The sequence below is a fragment of the Coturnix japonica genome, chromosome 13 (assembly GCF_054131305.1).
Source record: "Coturnix japonica strain WE chromosome 13, WE-NBRP24, whole genome shotgun sequence".
NCBI lineage: Eukaryota > Metazoa > Chordata > Aves > Galliformes > Phasianidae > Coturnix > Coturnix japonica.
In genome coordinates, this window is record NC_140675.1 from 2,964,839 (window position 1) to 2,988,588 (window position 23,750).

Below are 23,750 nucleotides of genomic sequence, written 5' to 3' on the forward strand. Positions count from 1 at the left end.
AGTCCAGTGGAGGACCACAAAGATGGTGAAGGGCCTGGAGCATCTCCCCTATGAGGAGAGACTTAGGGAACTGGGTCTGTTTAGCCTTGAGAAAAGAAGGCTGAGAGGGGACCTGATCCAGGTCTATAAATATTTGAGGTGTGGGGGGCAAAGTGTTGAGGCCAGACTCTTTTCAGCAGTGTGTGGAGGAGGGACAAGGGGAAACAGACAGAAACTGGACCATAGGAAATTCTGCACTAATGTGTGCAATAACTTCTTTATGGTGAGAGTGACAGAGCACTGGAACAGGCTGCCCAGGGTGGTTGTGGAATCTCCTTCTCTGGAGATATTCAAGACCTGCCTGGATGCTGAGCTGTGCAACGTGGTGTAGGGAACCTGCTTTGGCAGGGGGACTGGACTCAGTGGTCTCTGGAGGTCCCTTCCAACCCCTACAATTCTGTGATTCTGTGAATATCATGGAGTTGTTTGGATGGGGAAAGACTACCCCTTTGAATGACCTTTTGTCAGGGCATGTCCTGGGATTCCTAGGATCCTCAAAATGCAGCACTGCTTCTGTCACTGAAAAATGGGGCCGTGTGTGGGACGGAGGGAGGGTCCATGAGTCCCTGGCCCACCTGACTGAGTATTTCCATGGTCTTAGCAAAGACATACTTACAACTTGAGAATGACAGTTAGCTGTGTTCATGGTGGCATGGCCACTTTTAATGGCCTTGAACTGTCTGAACATAACTGAAGAGGCTCAGGCTGATGCAAATCAGCTATTGAATGATAGTGTTGAAAAATTGGAAAGACAGGTGGCAGTTTTGATGGGAAAAAACCTAATTCAATCATTCTCCTATGGAAGATCAGTAACAACTGTCTGGAGGACCATGGGGGCCCTGTACAAGGGAATCTGTATAAAATGGACTCTGTAAATGAAGGCACTAAAAGGTCAGATTTTGAGGTTCCATTTGGACTAGATCTATTTGAGATCTGACTGATTGTAACCCAAAAATGAAAAAAAAAAAAAAATAAAAATGCAGGATAGGCTGGTGGGAGTGCCCTGACCAGTGTCCAACCCCCCAAACCCTGCTGCCCATAATACAGCAGCTGAACTGATGGATATAGTACAGTGGTTTAGACAGAAACCAAGAGAGCATAGCTGCTCTGGTTATGGGACATGGAGGCAGAAAGTGCTATGGTGAATGGACTGGAAATTTCAAAACTGACATCCATTACTACTAACCCTGCCCTCAGGCAAAGACTTTATGCTCTTGTCTGGAGGGCTTATCGCAATAAAGATTGGCGGATTTGCTGCGTAGACTGGTCAGAACTCAGATCTGCGTTGTGCTTCCTGCGGCACCAAACGCCCAACAGTGGCAGTTCCGCTTATTGGCCAGCAGGTGGCAGCAGAGACCACGGAAAGAACGTCTGCGGGACAGACCCTGGGGATCCGTTCTTTTGATTATAGGGGAAGAACACAAAGATGGAAGAGGAGGGAAGGGGGAAAAAAAAAAGAAAAAAAAAAAATCAAACCACAGCAAACAAATAAAAACTTCTCCAAACGTAGCAAACGTGAATGTCTGTCAATAAATTAATGAGTAATTAAATTGATATCCCTTTCCCGCCCCCCCCCCCCCAACTTCTGAGATGAAAAAAAACCACTTCTTTTAGAAGAAAACAGAGTAGTAACAACTTCTGTACCTACATTCACCACTCTGAGATCCTGTCTGGGTCTCCCAAGGCTTGTAAATAACCACTGGGTCGGTTCTGATGTCGCGTGATTTGTTGTCAGTTCTCTCATGGTTCTCCGGTCAGTTCTCCGGTGCCAGGATCTGCCACAGGGCATTCTGACCACGGGCATCATGTTTCTACGCTGCCGCCTGCATTTAACAGGCAATGGGACTGCCCAGCATGTGCAAGGCAGCACCTCTTTCACACCACCAGAATGTTTAAGGCTGTTGGGATTGTTGTTAGCGTCCCATTAACACTGAGGCTAGAGATACCCTTAGGATTGACATTACTATTAGCATTACTTTGATGGTGCCCTATCTGGGTCATTTCCAGGGGATGTCAGGAGTAAGGCACAGTGTCAGGAGAAAAAGAACAGACTCTGTTACTTTATAAACGTGATAATAGAGAGAGTTCATTGGAAAAAATACAACTCTTAAATAATGCAAAGCATGCTTCTGATTGGATGCAGGCATCATCTGGGCTCTGATTAATATTACTCTTAAGGTAAAGATTATTGTTACCATAATGATTTTTTTTTTGGATTATGATCAGGGTTAAGGTTCCTTTTGCTACAAACTTCTAGCATCATTTTTGTTGTTGCATTTGGAGTTAGGGACGATTTTAGAATCAGGGTAAGGGTTAGGATTAGAGTTACATTGCTGGTTAATGCTGTTATCTTTACAGCTCCTGTGAGGGTTGGGGTCTGGGTCAGGTGTTTAAAAATGAAATGAAAAAAGAATTAAAAAAATATATTGAAAGCTTCAGATTTCCTTAATCTTTGTGGGAATCATATAATGTGCAACTCAGATCTACCTCTTCGTGCAGTGACTGCCTGTAAATTTGCTGGAGCCTAATATAATATGGCCTTGTGCTTTCCACTAACTCACCTTCATTTCATTTTCATTACATTTGCTTGGTAGTCAGATTTTGGTGTGTGGATATTTTAAAACAATCTAACTGACATTAGCAAAAAATTAAAAATAAAATTAAAAAAAATGCACAACAGCATCGTATCAATTTTTATAGATAAGATAAAGAAGAGCAGTTTCCCTTAGTTTTCTGTGCCTCTTTACTTTCTTACCCTCTCCCCTTGTGTGAGAAACTCTCAAAGTCAAAGATTTCTAGTTAGGCAAAGATGGCAGCGATAGCAGCAGTGCTTATTCATTATTGCAATACTGCGCGCACATCCCCTATTGGCAAGGGAGAAACTGCACACCAGTCAGTGAAATCAATTCTGTTCTATGCCCTAAACCCAATGCAGGTGATGCTCTCATGGCTCTCATTGGTTGAGCATCTCAGGCTCACAGACTCCTCGAGACTGTGGCTAGGATTCATTTCCATAGAAGGTCAATTACCAACCTCTTGTTTTTAGGTCTGCCTTGTACTTTTCTGCAGAGAGAGAAGGGCAATGTTTCCAAAAGTCAGTACATTCATTCTGTCCTGTGCTGGGCTCTACCCACCCTGTATTTATCTTGTGCTTGTCTCAATTCTCCCCATGTCAGAATGCCCCCAGTCTGAACTTAACTCTGTTCAGCAACTTTCTTGGTGGAAAAACTACTTATACAGCTGTTTTACAAGAGGGTTATACATTCAGTTAGGGCCTACACTATGTACTGAAAATACTGGAAACTTCCACTGCAAAAACACAATCTACCTCTCCCATCTGTGCAGCCTTGCAGACCCAGAGCATGCCAGGTTATTTCTGCTTTCATAGCATTTGCATGCTGTAGGGTGAGCAAAAGGTTCTGCTGCTTGATTCTTCTGCAAGAGCTGCCTACCGGCAAATGGTTGCAGGGATGGAGGATGTGACAGAAAGCATTTGTCTCCACAAGAGCAGAGTTACATTCAGTGCAGAGTGTGAGAGTCAGGTTGGTGTGGAAAAGCACTGACACGCTGGGGATGATGCAGTGCTCACATGTCTAACACTCACAGACATTACTGTCAGAAGGATGGTGCTGTGTTGTGCTTCTACCTTTGGCAGCCCCTGGAGAAATGCTATGGCACACAGAACACCTTTGTATTGCACTGACTGCTGCCATGCAGCATGGATTTAACACACCAAATCCAGAGGAGCACGACTGCATCTAACTGCCCTGAGAAAAACTACTGTAGCTGAAGAGATGAGGAGGCAGCTGCTCATCTGCAGAACAAGCAGCACTGCCAGACACTGGGCCAGGTGAGCACCTCCTGCTGCAGCGTGATGATGACAGGGCTGGAGATGATCTGCAAAGCCAGCTTAAAAGTGGGAGACATGAGTCAACATGGCAGGAGGACAGAGGTGTTAGGGAGCAGCCAAGGCATCAAAGAGTATCAGAAGGCTTTGAAAAGTATCACAAAGTGACAGCCAGGAAGACTGGGATATATCATGAGCAGCAACCTGGATGCTAGAGATTATTTGCTCCCATACAAAATGGTAGAGATCTTGCTGCAGACATCCCAAAGCCAGGCAAAATGGGAACCCAGAGCTCTGCCTGCACGAACCCCACAGCCAGAGTGTTGCAAGCTGAGCTGCCTTGCTGTTTGTTGCATTCATCGCAATCACTGTGAATGAATACTCAGAATGCAGTCAAGGCGATAATTGAGCATGAGTGACTTTATTCAATAAAAGACAGGAGGGCTTGAGAGGTCAGGGGTGAAGATGGGACTCCTCTTGTCAAGATGAGAGTGGCTCAGAGCTGGTGCTGCTGCCTGGTGCCTGGGACTGGCAGCCTGACTCTAAGTCCCCATCTAAGATGCTCAGCTTCACCTCACTGATGCTGACCTGCTCCTGCATGGTGGTGCTGCTGCTGGGGCACTCGGGCTGTGCTTGGGATGGGCAGCACTGCAAAGGCACTGGGTCACAATCCAGGCAGGTGACTGCTGTGTCTGGCAGGCTCAGGTCAGGAGCTTCAGCAGAGCCAGGAGATATGAGAGCATGAACGTGGATGAGCCCCTTGTGTCCATCACTATTACCATGTGGAAGGCTGTCATCCGAATTGCAGCAATTCGTGCTTAATAAGAACTCTCCATTGATGGAAACACACTGCACATCACTACTTGGTTTGGATCTTTGGGGTTGACAAGGGCTCGAATCACCTAGGAAGGCATAGAAACACAAGGGTTAGTTTCAAACATTTGCAAGTTGAATCATGAAAGGTTGTTGATACTTGGTAATAGAGTGGCGGCAGGAAGAAGCAAGTAGGCTTGAAGCAGCATAGCCACTGTCTTGAAAGTGATCCTCATTCAGGTCCAGCTCGTGTGTTGTTTCACTGTAATCTGCTTCTTTGGGTCTACCTAGTGGGCAGCAACACTCGAGCTGTTACTGATATCATTGAAAAGAACTGGAGACAATTGTTCTATTCCTAAGAGCTTCAAGGTGCCTAGAAGCACAAATAGAAACCAGCAGTATTTCATCACTTCACCAAAAGGAAGGTCAAACACCTGAGCTGTGAAGAGCAGTTACAGAACCTATGCATAAGATCACACCAGACATACTTTGTTCTAACAACAGTTATGGCACATAGTCCATTTCCTTCAATATTCCCAAAATGAAATGATGTGGAGCATTACAGGGAAAGAAACACTGCACACAGACACTATGACCCTGATTATACTCAAGCAGCAGACTTAAAACAAGTCAGAGTTTTAGATTCCAGGATATTTCAGGACCTATCATGTGTGAAATTCAGTTACACAACAGTGCCTAGGTGCCTGCGTTTCAAGCAACTTTCAGATCACAGCCATGTAAAATAAAAACAAATTCAGTGCAGAAATAGCAATCCTGTACTATAATACTCATGAGATTATCCATTTTTTATAGCACTCTGACTAAGTTCTAAAACTTGCTCATCCCAGTTCACTTCAACAATTTCCACCAATTCAAGCAATGCAGTTCTGAGATCCTGTGTATGTCAGGCAGATAGAATTGAACAGTGCAGGAATAATCTCTGACAGCTTTAAGAGCTCCGTTCTGCTTACAAACTCTCAGTCCAAAACTATTCACAGTTTTAAGGCAATGAACACCTGAAGCAGTTGGATCATCTGCCATTTGCCGCATTCTGCTTCTTGGCATCATGATTAGCACAAAGGGTTTTCTGCTGTCCTGCAGAGATGGACAAAGTCCTGCTTACAAATGGACCAAGTTTCAGTGTACAGCAGAGTTTGTACCAGACTAAAAAGCCACGTCATTCAATTCATGTGCTCAGGTTGTTATGCACTCCGAAAGGAAACAGAACTAACTGTTGGATTCTGAAGGCAATCTGTGGGGTCCTACATTACCTCCTGATTCTGGAAGAGGAAATTCTAATAGCAAATGCAGAACTTTGACCTTTGTAGACATGAGAAGAGCTGGCATTTAGGAACATTCATTTCAGGGAAATCAAATGATGTGTCTATATTTTTACTACAGATAGTATAGGGAGCAGCCAGTTGAAGAACCAGATCCAAAAAAATCCAGCCCATTGGCAGGAAAATACTTCTCCTTAAATTCTGTATGCTATCATGGTATAGAATCAGGCTACAGTGCCACATAGGCCAACCAAGCGTAGAACCAAATCCACAAAATACTGGCAGACAAAGCAGCAAAAACAGGGACAATATTCAGCAGACAGGCCTTTCTACCCACAGCTCAGCATGTTCTGCCATCCGAAAAGCAAGGCCTCTTGTCAAGCTCAGCTATTTCCCTTCTCAGTGTATTCTAGCACCACTGATACCCACTGGTATCCTCCTGTAGAGTGCCATCATATTGTCATCATCCAAAGGGAAAACCCACACAGCAGAGCATACAGCAGTACACCCATGCTCCAAATATCCACCTGAGAAACAAAAAGACAAGCTTACAAACCTGAAGCACCTCAAATGGCTTCCTGACAGACTGGATTGTCTGTCCTTGCCAAAGCCCACATATAGCCCATGAAAAGCTGGCTCTTTCCCTCAGGAAAAAAAAACCTTATCGTCCCAGAGAAAGCATATAACCCTCATTCAATTGCCCTTCCACTCAGCTTAGAGCACTACTAAAACCAGCATCTTCACCTTAGCTCATCACACTGCTGCAGTTCCTTTTACAAGGATTTCACTGGCAAAAATGAAATCAAAGCAGTCACAAGGGATTTAGCACAGTTACGTGTTACTGGCTACGAGAGCTGTCAGCACAGTCACCTGTCTGGCTTTGCTGCTGTTCTATTTATGTATAGGCACAACAAGGTTCAGACACCTCACAGTGCAATTCTCACTTTGACTGTAAAGAAAAAGGAGGCTTGAAAAGCAGCGTGTGGAAAACAAAGAAACAAGAATTAGAACAACAGTGGGGCCATGGCACTTGTAGGAATTGCTCCGCCTTTAACAGCAGAGCGATTCAAGAAGGATGAGGGCATCCCAAACCAGACCAGATTGGACAGATTAACAACTGCAAGTAGTGGGTTCCAAAATTCCAGACATGAAATCAAAGCTGGAAAAACTCTTCACATTTTCATCTCTCAATTTTTAGTTCATTGTGCATTACAACGGAAACAATTCTTCACATACAACTTGGAAGCTAAAGACAAGTCTGACAAAACAGACTGCACAGAAATGATGGATAATTAACAGAGCAAATTGCTCTTTCAAACACTTAGTAATAGAAAGAGATCTCTGAAGTTGCTGTTCTGTAGAGCCCCAAAGCAGTCGCTTGAGGCAGTTCAGGATTAGCCTGAGACAAACCAGCCAGCTGTGTGAACTGAGACCAATTGCACTTCTTCTATTTTACTTTCATTCTATGTGACCTCACTAAGCAAATATTGTCTAAGACCATGAGTATCACATAAATGTGCAGATCTCAAGCTGCTCACTTATCTAGTACCCTTGGCATGATGCTTTATTTTCCTCAGCTATTCATCTAGATTGTGCCTGTTGATTGTGCAACAACAGCCTGTTGGTCTCGATTACCTGTAAGAGGCTTTAAATTTGGCCAGGAAAAATCATTTGAGGATAAGTAATTATCTGGGACTCAGTAAGGCAGTCTTCCCATGCTTTCATAACAGCAGAGATACACACACACACAAACTCATGGAACCCCACTGCTTTGCACAATCCTGTGCACACTCACATGTGTCATGCACTGATTTCCCAGCCAGTCCTCATGGGGTCTATTACTTAGGACAGGAGTGCAGGGGAGCAGCCAGAAGCTGTTTGCATTCCCTGCTGTCTGCTGGGCAGCTTTGCTGGAGATGCTTGGGTTGCTTTGTTTTTCCTTGGGAGGTGGGAAGGAGCTTTGGGTTGGAGGCACATCCCGTGCCAGAGCATCCCAATGGCACGTGTGGGGCACTGATCTGCAGCAGATGAAGGGGAGGAGGTCCCAGCACAGCTCTGCACCATGCTCTGCCACACTGGGCAGCTTGTTCCTGGCTCAGCAGCGCCATCAGACAAGGAGCAGGGAAGGAAATCAAGGATGGGGGGTACCATCAAACGCAGTTAGTGCATGCCTGTGCAAGACAAACAGACCCAGAGCTTGCGGGTTGTTCCTGCTTTTGTAGCATTTGTGTGCTGTAGCTGAGCAAAAGGTTCTGCTGCTTGAATCTTCTTCTGCAAGAGCCGCCTACCGGTAAATGTCTGCGGGGATGGAGGATGTGACAGAAAGCATTTGTCTCCATGACAGCGTAGTTACACTTGGTCTAGAGAGTGAGAGAGGCAGGCAGCACTGCCTGATGTTGGTCAGGGCGAGCTCCTCCTGCCGCATCACGATGATGGCAGGGCTGGAGATGATCTGCAGGGACAGCTCACAGGTGAGAGCCAGGAATGGACACGGCGGGAGGACAGAGGTGTTAGGGAGCAGCCACGGCATCAAAGAGCATCAAAAGGCCCTGAAAAGCATCACAGCCACAGCCAGGAAGCTTGGGGTTTTCATGAGCAGCATCCAGGATGCTAGAGACTATTTGCTGCCATACACAACGGCAGCAGAGCTCTTGCTGCAGGCATCCCAAAGTCAGGCAAAATGGGAACACACCCAGAGCTCGGCCGCACAAACCCCACAGCCAGAGTGTTGTAAGCTGAGCTGCCTTGATGTTTCTTGCACTCATCCCAATCTCTGCGAATGAAAACTCGGAATTCAGTCAAGGCATTGATTGAGCACGAGCGTGCCTTTATTCAATAGGAGAAAGGAGGGGGTGTGAGGTCTGGAGGAAAGATGGGACTCATCCTCTCTTGTAATCATGAGAGCTGCTCAGAGCCTGTGCTGTTGCCCGGAGCCTGGGACTCGTGTCCTGATTCTGTGCCCCCCTGCGAGATGCTCAGCTTCTCCTCGGTGATGCTGACCTGAGCCTGCATGGTGGTGCTGCTGTCGGGGCACTCGGGCTGTGCTTGGGCTGGGCTGCACTGCAGAGACATTGAGTCCAGGCTGGTGCCTGAGGTGTCTGGTGGGCTCAGGTCAGCAGCTTCAGTAGGGATGGGATGAATGAAGGCTTCAACCTGGAATTTATCTCCAATCTACTTTTAATACCTTCATTCGATCAAAATCTACTGTCAATACCTTCAAAGGAAAATGATGCTTTGGGAAACAGAACTTGCAGGCTGAGAGATAAAGCCAAGGTCTTTAGATAAAAATGAGAAAAGATTTTGCTTGTCATTTCGTAACTGTGATGAAATTCGTAATTTTTGTTTGAGCTACATTTTGATAGAATAATGTGGTCGTAATGTGCTTGACTACAAGCATGATTTCCACATAAAGCTGACTCTTAGCAGGAACTCTGTTTCCTTTAGAAGCAGTGAACCCTGGTAGCGAACAGCTTTTCTTACTTCTAAAGACCCTGTCAACCCAGCACAGGACATGCAGTTTGCTAGCATTAAAGAACAAGTTTGTATTTTCCTTGTAAGCAATGTCGGAAGAGAAAGACAACACACATTTCAGAACCATTTTGGCCCCAGTAAAAGTGATGCCACGGAAGAGCTCCATCAAAACTTATGCAAAAACATAAGTTCAAGTGGGCAAGGCCTTATGAAAATCTTCCACACAACTCAATGGAGATTGGGGTGGGTGGGTTTATGAATAAGAATCCTTAAGAATTTTCTTCTAAGAGACTTAAGAACTGTCAATATATATATATAAAGAATATAAACACTAATTCTGTTACTACAAATAAATATATCCAAAGGGTTAGGAGACCAACCCGATCATATCACAAGCTCTTTGATGACTGTAAACGCAGTCATCAATACGCAGAAAAAGATTTAAATAGATTAATATGAATGAGTACAAATGTACAGAAAGAACAACTAGGAATAAAGGTGGAGAAATGAAGGCACAAAGTGAGACGAGTCTGGCAAAAATATCACACAGAAAAGGATGCAATTCTTTCAATTTATTAGTAGCAAAAAGCTGCATAATAAGTCCTAGTTTGCTCCTCATCAGAGAAGCAAATCCTATTGATAAGGTTGTGAGGAGAGATTTTGCATCAGTTTTCATAAAAAGGTCAACTGTGATGAATTAAGGTTGTTAAGAACTAACAAAGAAGTAAAAAAAAAAAAAAAGGCCTAGAATACAAAAGTAATAGGGTAGAGAAGATACATAGCTTAGATCTCTCCGAATGAGCTGAATCTGCTATATTCCTACTGCATTTCTAAGGGACTGACTCAATCAATCTCAAAGCTGTTAACGATTATGTTTTTAGAACTTAGGAAAGCCTGGTGATGAACCAGATAACTGATACAATGTACAGACTTCTTTTGAAGAGAGGAAAAAAAAAAGGGGGGGAGATGATGAAAAATGATAGACCTGTCAGCTTAACTCCAGGTCCTCAGAAGAAAGAAACAGTTTAGAACAACTTAGAAGAGATAGGTATCATTCAACACACCTTTGTCAGGAACAAATTACTATTAATGATTCTAATTTACCCCTGTGAGAAGGTGTCAGAGCAACACAGAGTGGACGAGATGCCAAGAGAGTTTCCAAAACTTTACTAAATTCTCAGGCCAGATAAGCAGCATGGTTTAGATGAGCTATAGAAGGATGAACATCTGTAGGTTGCTCCAAAAATAATGCCTCCTATTTATTTCCATGGACATCACAGTAGATACAAAGAGCACAATAACACTGCTTGATAGAGTAAATTCTCAGCTACTAAACACTATTTCTCAACTCAGATGCTAGCATTAGCTATGCATTTTCACCAGCAGTGAACAAGAGCCTGCAGGTCACACTTAAAAAATCTGCATGGCCATCTGGAACACAGCTTGTCTTTCACATCACTGTCACCAGTGCTGAAATGTACCATTCACTGCCTCACTGTACTCACATCCACTGATTGGTCACTGTACATGTCCAGCAAACGTCAATGGATGCCATTTTTTCTGCACAGAGAAATTCAGTTCCATTCCTTTGCTTCATGTGCACTTCCATGACAGACGCTATTTTGCCTCTGCTGCCACTTATCACACAGCAACAAAACAGAAGGGGATCCTGGTGGGAAGGTTCAAACTCTACTGCCATACCACCAACATCTGCCTCTGACATCCTCAACCAACATAATAAAATAGGAGGCTTTACTTTCAGAGCAGCTCTTATAAAAATTGCTTAGAAAAAGTACTCTGAAAGTAGCTCTCAGTCTCGCTGTCAAAATGCATAGCTGTTCTAAATGATCTTCTGCAGGACCTGGTCACAGAATTGGTACAATCCAATATTTTTATTAAAGATTTAGATGAAATAGAAAGTATGTTAATTTGATTTGTGGATGAAACCAATGTAAGACAAGTTTGCATTGGAATTCAAAATCATTTTGACAAACTGGAAAAGCAGCCTGAAGTAAACAACTGCAATTCAATAGGGTCAACTACAAGCTACTACAGTCAGGCAGGAATAATCAGTGCTACAGACACATGAACGAGGAGCAATGACAAGGTAGCATTTCTACTGGAAAACGACAACATTCTGCACTGCTGAAGACTGCAAGCTGCATGTGAGCCAGCCACTCATGTACCAAAGTGCAGATACAATTCTGGCTGGGTATTAAAAAAAACCTGTACGCTGGCAGGACACACAAATTAATCTGTTCTCTCTGCACTGTTAATCTCTCTGTTAGAATTCTGTTTCCAGACTCAGGAAGCAATTCACAGGGAGACTTGGCACAACTGAAAAAGGTCCAGAGGACATCACTGAAAAGCAAATAAGCTTCTTCCTATGGCTAGTCTAGGTAAGACAAAGAATATATATGGCAAGGACTTCCTATGGCAAGATAGGACTTAAGACAGACAGACAGTTCTAAACATGAGAGTTGTATGAGCTGGAACAGATTACTTACAGAGTCTGGTAATCCCAATATTAGAGATCTCTACAGAAAACTTAGACTAACCTATCAGAAATGATGCAGCTAAGTTGAAGAAAAAAGATGGCTGGTGGAGGTCACCGCCAGCCATTAGCTTCATTAATTTTATGCAACCACAACTAATATGTAGGAACAATAATTCCAACATTAACTGGCAGAGAAAAGGCAAAGGAGTAACAGGACATTTAGAGGACACTTCTGCTAGAACAGCACAGGACAACTTTGATTGGGAATGAGATGTGTTGGTAAGATACCCAAGACTGGAAAATCAATCGCTATTGGACACAGCAGTATTTAAAACCAAATCACTGTAAGGTCAGAAAACAAAAAGATGAGAAAGTATAATCCTGTATCAATATGCACCAATGGAATCAGGCAGTATAAAATGAAAGCTTGAATAAAACTTGCCTATGGTACTGTTAAACCTAGGAGGATTACAGGTCACTCCTTGCAACCTCACTCCTCCTCACAGAAACTCCAGAGAAGATCAAAATGAACAGAATTAGAATGAGCTTTCATTGATGAGCTGTTAGGAACAAATAGATTACTGAAAGCTGTGTACATTTTATCAGCAGCAACCAGGTTTGGCAGGGCTGTTATCGCTGGGTCTTAGTTTATAGAGGTATAGATGAAGGGGAGAGGCCATCTGGGCAGAGCTGCCAAGTGAATCATAACAGATCAGGAGCACAGGGCTTCCCTTCAGAAGGCTGAGCTGGGAACATCGTATTGGGAATTCTTTCTCTTACCAATTTCATCTGATCTCTTCTCTCTAAATCCCTTTTCTATTCCAGGCTTTGTTTCTCTGGGGCCACTTATAACACTCCTTTGTTGTGACTGAAGGAAGGAAACAAAAGAAGCAGGAAAGCATTTTGCTGTATTAAAAGCACAAAGATGGAATGTTTTGTTGACTGAATGTGCACTCTGCATTCTTAACTGTTCTGATCCAAAGCACAGTAAAGTCTTCAGTTGCCTTGGGTCACATTCACAGTACAAGTCAATATTTCATCAGTCTGGTATGGATTACAGAGGACTGAATTATCTCAGCATAAATTCTGGATTGCATTTTATATAGTCCATGGACCTGATATCTCCTTTCACTTTCCTACCTGCATTTTAGCAAAGGCTGCAGGTAGGTGTCATTCAGTAGGGTTTCAATAGACACGTTTCCAGGTCTCATACTGATAGGAAGGTTAGACTCTACAATACAAAGAACAGATTACAGCCATAAACTATGCCTTCTCTTCCACCCTCATCTCCACTCCCCAGTATGATACCTTATTTAACTTATAATTGCAGTACGATTTTTCTTTTGGGGTTGGGATTCTTATCAACTCCACCATTAAGCAAGTGGAATAAACTATATCAGGGCAAACTACAGGCAGGTAAAAATAACGTCTGCAATCTCTTTTCTAGAAATGAATTAGCTCTGGTGCTATAAAATCTCTAACAAGTTGGATTAAAAGACAGACTCCTCTTACATCTTTATTCCCAACAGAAATAGCACTGCTACTGCTGGGAGATTTATTCATGTCACAACCAAAGCACTTCACATTCCCAAGAAGACCAAGTCCTTTGGCTTATACCTCTTGTGACATCCTCAATACATTACCCTTTCCATCCACAGACCAGGGTATATTAGAGATTAACACAGCTCAGCAACTCAAAACACACAGATTGTCAGTCTCAGTAATCAGCCTGAAGAATTTAGAGGACAGTTGTTATTTACTGAAAGTGATAAGAGACCCAGCAGAACACTTAACTCTAAATAAACAATGTGGAAACTTCACTACCCAGAAAGTCCTAAGTGGCAAATACACAGCTCAGATGTTCCTGAATATGGTTTGATTGCATCCATGCTGTGAGGCAGCAAAAGCAAAGGGAGGGAAAGCTTAAGTCAGAAGGCAGGGGGCCCTTCTCACATGGATCTGCTCTCGGTGTTTAGCACTGGTTTGTTAGTTCATTAAGAGTGTGTTAGAAATCAGTCTCTCCATGCTTCTCACCAGCTCCATCGTGCAACAGCGTGGCATTTATTACAATGCACTACTCAGTAATGGGGCCTTCTGGCATGTGAGCAGCAAGGGGTCATACAGAGCCTGAAGGGAGCTGGCAGGGGCTTTGTGCAGCACAGAAGTAACTGCAGAGACAGTTCTTTGCTTCTCTCATAAGTTTCCCTGTAGAGAAGTGTCCCATTAGAACAGTAAGAAGACGGCAACCAAACCCCATCTCCTTAGAAACATGCAATGATTTACCTATTCTACCCTACCACAATGAAGTGCTTTAGCACTTTACCTATCTTAAGCTTGTATTGGTTTCTGCTCACCCTAACGCTGGAAATAAACCCATTCTCCAACAAGCTGTTGCTGCTCACACAAGGACTTGTGATGGAGCTCTAAAAATAGCCAAGTGGCACAACAGAGAGAGCTCCTGCATTCACGCCAACACCAGGATCCAGAGCCCAGGGAGCTGAAAGGGCTGATAATAGCCTCCATCGCTGGGCACTAAGTGGTTAGGCTTTGCCAGCTGCTGAATTCCTGCCAGCCATATGTCTGATATCCTATAATAACCAGCCAGATGTTGGGCTAAGGTAAAGCCTGACAGAGTTCAGAAGGAAAACGGTGTGCCTGCCTCTCATGATCAGCCCTTGCTGATCTTTGAACTCGGCTGTTATCTTGAAGGAAAGCCTCTTCTGAACTTCGGCATGAATCTAATTAATGAGTTAATTCCCTGCTAATCTATTCTCCTCTTTGTGTCCGTTTCATGATTAATTTAGTTCCAGTGAATTTCCTTTACTGACTGCAGAGTAGAAACACACTTCCTACCCTATTAATCTCCACTTCTGACCCATCAGTAGGGGACTAAACAAGGGTAAATGGCTCCATGCTTTTATTTTCTGAGCCAAGTGATTTCTAGCAACGTAAGGTGGAAGGAAGTAGGGAAATTCTGCAGGCACATCATGCCACTACTGTAAGAAAAGGTGGAATAAAGGCTGTCGATTAATTGAAAATTCTGCCCAGTTACATCAACCACACATCTAACAGAGAGGAAAGAACAGCAAGGCTACACACTGCATAGGAATGTCATTCGGATGTAAAGGATCAGATAAATAGCCAAGCCCAAACACCAAGAAGATAAAATCTGTTGAGGGAAACATAGCAGGGATCTGGGTTTTGTTATTCCTGAAGTTCCAAGGCTCCCTCATATATTTCCAAAGATATTTTACTGGTGTGGAAGAGAAGATCTTAACTGGAGAATGCACAGACTTCTCTGTCTACCTCTGCCTCCAGCACTCTTGGGAAATAGAAGGAAATTTGGCCTGTTTACCTGTCTGCTGAGGTAACAGTTACTCTTTCAGCATCTAAGTCTTAGAATGAAGTCCTCTTTGCTGAAAAACGAACATAATCTGCTGTTTAAACTAATAAAAGAACAACAAACCAAAATCAACCTGCATTACTGTTAGCAGCGTACAGACATGACAGAAAGCAGCAGTAAGGCTGACATTTTCTTAGTTAAGCTAAACGACTAATAACTACCTGGAATAACACGGGGAGTGAGCACAAGGCTGCAGCTTTATACCTCTGGATCCCATTCAGGGCCAGGCTGTTTATTTCCTTTAATGCTTTACATCTGTTAGCATTAAACCACACTATCAGCTCTGATGGATTTACATGTATCTTGCTGTTGCATGCATCTCTTGAGAGGCTGAGGGATGGGAAAGGTTACCTTCCCGCAATTGCGTTCCTACCCCCATAGCTCTCATGCAGCCTTCAGGGAAGCATTAAAAAAAGAAAAAGAAAAGTAAAGAGAAGCAAAACCCAAAGAGCTTCCTTCTCCCATGAATTAAACAAAATGTTCTGAGGCTGTATAACATCCATAGGAGAAGAAACGCTGCCGGTGATCAGCATCGCAAACCTTCCTTCTGATGGCACAACGTGTCAAGGACATTTTTAATGAGGGATCAAGGACACTGCTTCTTGAGAGTCATCTTGTTTAAGCTGTGCTAACTGTGGCTTTCTTAGCATGCAAACCCAGCACCTCACAAGAGAGGCAGGAAAGCACCACAAGGCAAAGAAGTATCCTGCTTGCAAGGCTGTTCCTGTCATACCTGCAGGGGAAATAATCTCAGATGTTGCAGAGAGCATCTTTCTATTGATCCTTCCCCAACAGCCGTTAACTTAGAGCCACTCAGTAAGGAGATGGAAATGCCAGAAATGAGGAAAAATACACCAAAATAAGCAGAGACCTGTAGTGAGCCTATCCATTATCCACTTTCTGATAAACCCCAGTCCATATGACAGAAACTACACTTCTGAGAAGCCTAAGGAATCAGTGGATGCTGCATTACAGAAGAGTCTTTCAGATATCTGACACTGCTGGGAATAAACTCCTGATGGACCACGACCAAAAGAAGGACATGAGCTAGCAAAGAGAACAAAGATCAGAAGTTATGCAGGGATGCTGAGTACACTGCTCCCAGTTTCTCTCTATCTCCAGGTGCTGGGTCATGCATGACTAGATTTCCCAAGCAGTACCTGGTGTATGGCCAGCAGCAGCAGTATTAGAGGCTTAGCTTTCAGGCCTTGCTCTCCAGGGACTTCCTCCACTTGGAGCAGAGGCTTTGATCCTGAGTAGTACATTTGCACAAAAAGAACCTGGGTATGATTTTAAAGAGAGAGAGAGAGAAAAGTGAACACAAGCTTTGCTTCTGCATCTTATGTCTCCAATCTGCTCCTTGAAAATGGCAAAGACATCTCAGACATATTGTCAAAGGACCCAACTAATTTTTCAGCCTAATCCATTCTTTGTATCTCCATGAAAAAATAATATATATATATATGTATATACAGAAAATTCTTGAAATTAAGGCAGTTTTTCACTTCCATGAAAGCAGGGAGGGATCTTAGGTCCCAGCTTCTTATGGGGACCCTCTATCTTATTCACTGCTCCTGTGCTGCCCACAAGCTGCCAGCATGACATCCTCATCCACTCAACTCTCTTTTCCATTTCATCCTTTCTGGACTAATTAGGTGAGAACCGTCTTCAAGTCAGACATAATGCTGAAATCTAAAAGATCTAAATATAAAAAGTGACATCATTTCTTACGGGCATGCATTCCCACCTGAGAGACTCTGGTTTCCTTCACAACCCCTCTTTGTGGCCAGCAATCTTCCAAGATTATTACTTAAAGATAAAATGGTTTCTCCAACACATTCATCAAATCAGGTGATGATAAGGCTGATTAATCCAGGAACCTCCATCCTTCCTGAAAACAATAAACTGCAAGGCCTACAGACAACAGGATGGAAAATATTACAAAACTTATTTTAAGAAATGCTCTGCTTTCTCTATCGAAGCCATCCTGAATTCCTGTCTTCCTACATGTTAAAGGATAACACATAGAATCACAGAACAACCCAATTTGGAAGGGACCCATAGAGATTACTGAGTCCATACTGGACCACCCAAAAATCAGATTGTATGTCTGAGTAGATAAATAAGGACGGTTCCAGAGAAGGTGATTAAAGTCATTAGAGCAATAGGAAGGCTAAAAAATATGAGTGTCTTTCGTGACCAGATGCACAAGAGAGACAATCATTGTTTACAAAATAACTGGCAATTTGGGCACTCCCAATTATTCTCTCTTACAGCAGAGGACAAAAATGCATTTGCAAAGGTGAAAGCGCAGCTGAAGAGAGGAATCATTTTCTGAGCAACACACAGCTGATCTATGAAACTCAACTGATAGACTCAAAAAGCATTAACCACTCGTACAGAAAATAAGAACATTGGAACATTTCATTAGAAAGGATTATTGTTATTATAATTACTTGGAAAGGCTATAATTTCTCACATTTCCAAGTATAAATAAATAACTGTCTGAAGATAGAAAGGCATTCCCCCATATGGTGGGAATAGTTTGTAATTGTCCACGATGGCAATTTCTTGCATCTCTCTGAAATCTCTAATGCTGGGCACTGTCAGGAAGGACTCCTGACTGGCTGAACATCGTACAATGGATCCTGTCTCATGATTCACATCTTCACAGATGAAAATACAGGTTGTGTGTTACAATGAAAAATAAGTATTAATGCGATGGAAAGCCTGACAAGACAAATCCAGGTAGCAATACCCAAATTCTTGGCTGCCCCCTGCAGTTCAAAGGAGATCAAACACTGTTTTGTTGTTTGATACTGGGAGTTTGCTTGCTATTTGAATACCTTGGACTTTTATCTTTTAATGAGATGCTGATGCTTTATGGAAGATACTGTAGAATGGCATCTTCAGAAACAATTCCGAAGTACACAGTGTAATGTAAAAACTTGTTGAGCAGCCCAGACAGAACAAACAGATTACACAGGAATAGACAGAATAGACAGGAATAGATGCTTTCTATTCCTCCCTTTATTCCTTATTTCTAATGACACTGCCCTGATAGCTCTTCTTGAATTTAGTTTCTTCCATTGCTTACTCTCCCTCCAAGCTCCAATTCCTCTAACTCTTTTTTGAAAGAGGGATTTAAGGTAGTAACTAATTGTTAATGCTTAATAGGAAGCCATTATAGTTTAACAGGTAATAAGATACCATAAATAACACTGCTGGTAATGCACTTTTAAATGGTTAAGGATGTACTTGAAAGCGTAACCACACAAAGCCTGCTTCTGTTACTTTAAAAATGAAACTCATCCTTCCAGAAATTAGCTTCACATCCATCCGAAAAACACAAGTTTTACCAAGAAGAAATGGATGCAGGATTGAGAGACATATTCAGCAAGGGACTCCGACTGCATCAGGGGAGAAACATGGAAAGAACACGCTCTAATAGCTGGAAACAGCTGTTTTTTCTTCTATCCTCTTACAGTGTACAGACCCTGCTTCTCCTTCCTGCTCTGGTGGTGGCCAGTGCTTGGCATGTTGTCTTTGCTCAGCCTGAACTACTGTTATCTACAGACTGGCCGTGGCCAAAATGGCACAGGTCTTCATCTTGTGAGTGAACTCCCCCAGTATTCATGGGAATTGGATTTGAGATTTTAGGCTTTATTTTTGTGTGTGTGTGTTCTTCAGATGTTAAGTATTCACAGAACCATACTCAGGTTGAAAGGGACCTCAAGGATCATCAAGTTCCAACCCTCTGTGAAGATCCATATGAAGTATTAACATCACATGATCTTATCATCACATCTTTGCAGGCCCAGCTCCAGCCAAATTCTCACAAATTCTTCCTGCTAATATCTTATTTAGCTTATACATCTTAATAAACCCCCACTGTTTCTGAGACGATATAATGAATCGCCACAGGCTACAGCAGCTGGCTTACATGTTTATGCCTCTATGCATATATGTCCATGTACATGTGTGTGCTGGGTCTAAAAACACCAACCTGCACGTATTTACCTCAGTCTCACACAATACTCCTGCCATGTCTGTCTCTCTAATATCTCATATGGCAGCAAGCAGCAGGGGCTGCGCATGAGTCACAGCCACAATACACTGCACAGCCAGAGCCTCTGACAGAATATACAATAGAGCTGAGATGTCAGTGGAGGTGGCTTTGGAGTACTTTAAAAATGCTGTTCAAGTGCCAACTTTCACCTCCAAATACGACACTTTGTTCGCCCACCCACTTTCGTTCCAAGTTAAATGTTCCTTTTACTGCAACTCGACAGCTTTAATTATGAATTTATCTGTCTTTTTCTATCCCTATAACTGTTCAGTCTCTCATTTGTCTTGCTAAGATTTTTGATATGCTCCTAGATAGCAGCTGTATACTGTCACCACAGTACAAGTGGCCTGGTCAGACTCTCATTTGCAGGCTGGGCATCAGACCAAAACCTGCAATAAGCTGTTTGCCTCGAAAGCACAAATCTCATGTGTTCCCTCTGCAGAGAAAGAACAGAGAGATGGGGACACAGTGTGCTGATGAGCATCACTGTATCAGAACCACAATGCTTTCCTTTGCTCTTATTGCCTGAGAAACTTAAATACATATAAAATTCTGACCTGAGGAAAACGTGGATCCCACTGATGGTTTCACTGAGGATGCAGCTCCTTCTATCATATTTTGCCCACGACAGAAGACATCCATTTTAAACACTAATGTTTTAAACAGTAGCAGCACACGTAACCCTGCCGCCATCAATGCTGTGCAGGACTGATGTGTGGTAAAGCCTTCACCACCTAGCTCTGCAATAATGTTATATGGAGTGTCCTAACACTGCCTCTTAAACACCTGATCCATGGTCAACCCAAAATTGTCGCATCTGGCTGCATTCAAAATGACTGTAAGTCTAAACATATCAATCCTCTCATTATCCTTTGTGACTTCTAGGAAAGACTCTATCCCGTTCCAGTGTCAGCACTATCCTGGTCTATAAAGATCACCTCAGACGGAAGTGCATATCCCTCATAATCCAGTCTTTTGGGAGATATTTCATAACTTCATAAATTAATGTTGATTGCTTTAGAAGTAAATTTTTATCCCAGCATGTGAAGGGACCCAATGACTTCCACATTTCAAGTACGATTTTAAGGGAAAAGGACTGTACCACAGAAATACAGATGCTCCTAATCAATACGAAAATGTCTAATACCAGGCAGTAGCAATGTGCCTCACAGAAAGGGCAATGCAGAGCCCATTTGTTCTGCTGGATATATACAAGTTCATTATCGGTACTCCAGTCAGATCTGTACGTGTACAGTAATTTGAATAACCTTCGATATGATAGCATGCAGTCCTCCTGTGATTCCTTTTTCTGCCATTTGCTCTTTTCATCTCATCCCTTCCTACTGCTGTTTAAATTGCTATTATTAGCTATTAAATGATAAATGAATTACCTCTGAAGTAAGCATGAATAATTGTTCCCAGCCTGAGATAGGCTTGGACTGGTATTTGGTAACAGTCAACAAGATCTGTGTGGCTCCCAAGGTTATTTCATAATAATAATAAAAATCAATAGGAAGAAAACAGGGACAGCTCCAGAAAGTGTTAATGAAAAGTTGCTGAATTACAGTGGCTCACCTGTGCACAGCTACATAAAAGCCTTCTGAATACCAAATACATTAATTATAGACTGCATTGCTCGGCTGAACCTCCACAGAATTCATTGGGCTTGTATTCTCACACTAACAAAGGAGAGACGCTGAAGAGTGCTGGATGAGAAGGATGAAGGGAGGGAGGGATGGAAGAAAGTTCATGTTCTTATTTACAAAACACAATTATCAATATATATGTACTGAGAGTAAAATCTGAATCCAGTAATAGATCTAAATCCAAAGTTGGAGGTGTTTCCTCTCATGAGCAGGCACATCAAGGTTTTACGTCAGACCCTGGACAGAAAGAAGATACTCCCCTTTTGCAGCATCTGTATGAAAGAGCACTGTAGAGTATATATGTATTTAAGCAATACCTCCTGGTAGTCATAAACTGATTCTGACTCCTTACAGTAATGTGAGTCTACCCCAGAACTCTGCAGCTGCTCTCATAGCTGACACACTCCTTTACTGTTAAAAGTTAGGCGGTGCCCTTGAAGAGTTATATGAAATACATTAGCAGCTCCTTTTGCTCCATGTTCTACACCACTAACATGACACAGTATGGCAAACACGAAACTTGGATTTACCTAATAAGCTATCACCATCACCATGCCCTTTTTGCTCAGGCATCCAAACACAGGAATATCACATTCATAGATGTTCACAAAGCAGTAGAAACTTCAAATTCCTCTAACAGCTACATAACCTGTGACCAAGCTAAAAAATGGAATCAATAAATAACCTCTCCTTCTGAAAGCTGCCCCAAGATATTTAATGTCTACAGATGATCAAGGTTAAAAATGTTCCAAATCTTTACTTAAAGAAAAATGAACGTTCAATCAAACAGAAATCTGAATCAAAACTACCAGATGATTCCTGCTGATGTTTTCCAGGGAATTAGATTCACAAAATGATGAAAGAGCCCTTTCATCTCCATGCATGTGTCAGAGGACTCCCCAGAGTCCAACCGTACAGACTGCCCCAGTGGATCAGGTACTCAGCCTGTTGGAACCATGAGGAGATGGGGCATTTGGGAGGGTGAAGCACTGTCTTGCACTCAAACACTTCAGCCAAAATTAGTTCCAGTTCATATAATTTAAACGAACAAACAAAAAACTGTAACAACAAATGAAACCCACATTCACCTGTAAGCAGAGGAAGACACAAACCAGGAAGCAAGGGAGCCATTTGCCATCACTGCACAGAACTATCATGTCGTAATTCTGCTGTTTAAATATGTGTTAAAGATGCATGAATTGAAACCAACACGCCTCGTTCCTTCTTTGTTCTTTTGCTCTTTGAACTTCCCACCTTTGGGTCTGCTTCACTCTATTTTGATCTGAATGGCATTTTGGCCACATAGCTTAAAAGATGAGCAGAATTGCTTGCACAGCCATAATCAGGCGAGGATGCATTACAGAGAAGAGATGGGAAATCCAACAGTTCAATACTATCTAGGATTGTGATGGTGCATCAATGAAGTATAGGAGAAGAGCAAGCACAGTTCCAAATGATCTACAAATCCTTCTTGTATATTATTGGATTTGCCATCCACTCACTGACCATTTTAACTGCTCACTGTATGGAAGATGAATAGATTGCACCTGGACAAAGGGCCATGGTAGTGATTAAACATTCTGCTTCTGATTAATATCACAGTAAGGTATATTTACCATCTGGGGAGGAGAGAAATTTATCTCTGCTCAAGAAACATAAGAAAATGATAAAGAAACACAAGAGATGAATAATATCTGAGTCAGCAGAAAACACTTAATGACTTTGCAAGGGTCTGCCTAAGTATGTAAGAAACACCTCCCAAACAAAGGGCTACAACTGCTGCAGTGTTTGCAAAACACTCAAAGGCACAAATGCAAAAAGAGAATGAACAGAAGTGCCATCTGTTCAAAACATGAGGAAAAAGGGGAAAACACCCTTAACAAGGTAATGCTTTCTGAAACCTGCTCTTAGTGAGCAGTCACTTCTCATCCTCTTTGTGGTCATGAAAAATGTGAAGTTACCTGGGCAGCACTGACTTAAAACCCAATTGTTTCATAGCAAATGAGGCATGAAACTTATTATCAAAAAACATGATGTCTGAAGTACATGCTGTCATTTTGTTTTCCCAGAAGACAGCTTCCGAATGCCTGAACTGACTGCAAGACATGGCTGGAAATACAAGAATTAGTGGCTCTTCTTGAGCAAAAGCAGAGTTGTGAAGCCAACATCTACAGCACTGTATCTTTGTGAGATAAGAGAGTAAAATGCCTCTACAATCAACTGATACATTACCTTGTTTTTCAGAAGATGGCTGCAAAATGCAGTTAACCCTCCACATATTTGACATTTGACTTGGCAGAATGGTCCTTAAAACTGGCCTGCTGGTAGAGGAATAGCCTTTTGATGCAGAAAAACACCTATAAAAAGTTTCTGAAAAGAAAAACCCACAAACTACTAAGTTCTTTAGTAGGTCTTGTGCAATATGAGGGTGACGGCACCTAAACAAGTGTGAGAGTTAAGGAGAAATGCCCCAGGGGCACAGGATGCTAACTAAAAGCTGGCTGATACCTTGAACAATTTAACCACTAGACAGGCAGTTATGAGAATTGTATTAGGATGATCAAGAGTTTGTTCCATCCCCAGATGCATCTATGCTTCTGAAGTTTGCAGGATGTTCTCTGGATGATATTCTTTTTGGAAACATTTAAAGAATCACTTGTTTTTGTCTTCAACTAATAATCATGG

At 42.5% G+C, this 23,750-nt stretch overlaps 1 protein-coding gene across 1 annotated transcript in view; it reads right to left on the reverse strand.

Annotated features, from left to right (window-relative positions):
* Positions 1-4,436: 4,436 nt before the first annotated feature.
* Positions 4,437-23,750, reverse strand: part of LOC146758588 (cytosolic carboxypeptidase 4-like) — a 242,004-nt gene continuing 222,690 nt past the window's right edge. The window contains exon 7 of the mRNA XM_085514567.1: positions 4,437-4,788. Coding sequence (XP_085370693.1) covers positions 4,785-4,788 — 4 coding nt within the window. The 3' untranslated portion in view covers positions 4,437-4,784. The remainder of the gene's footprint in view (positions 4,789-23,750) is intronic.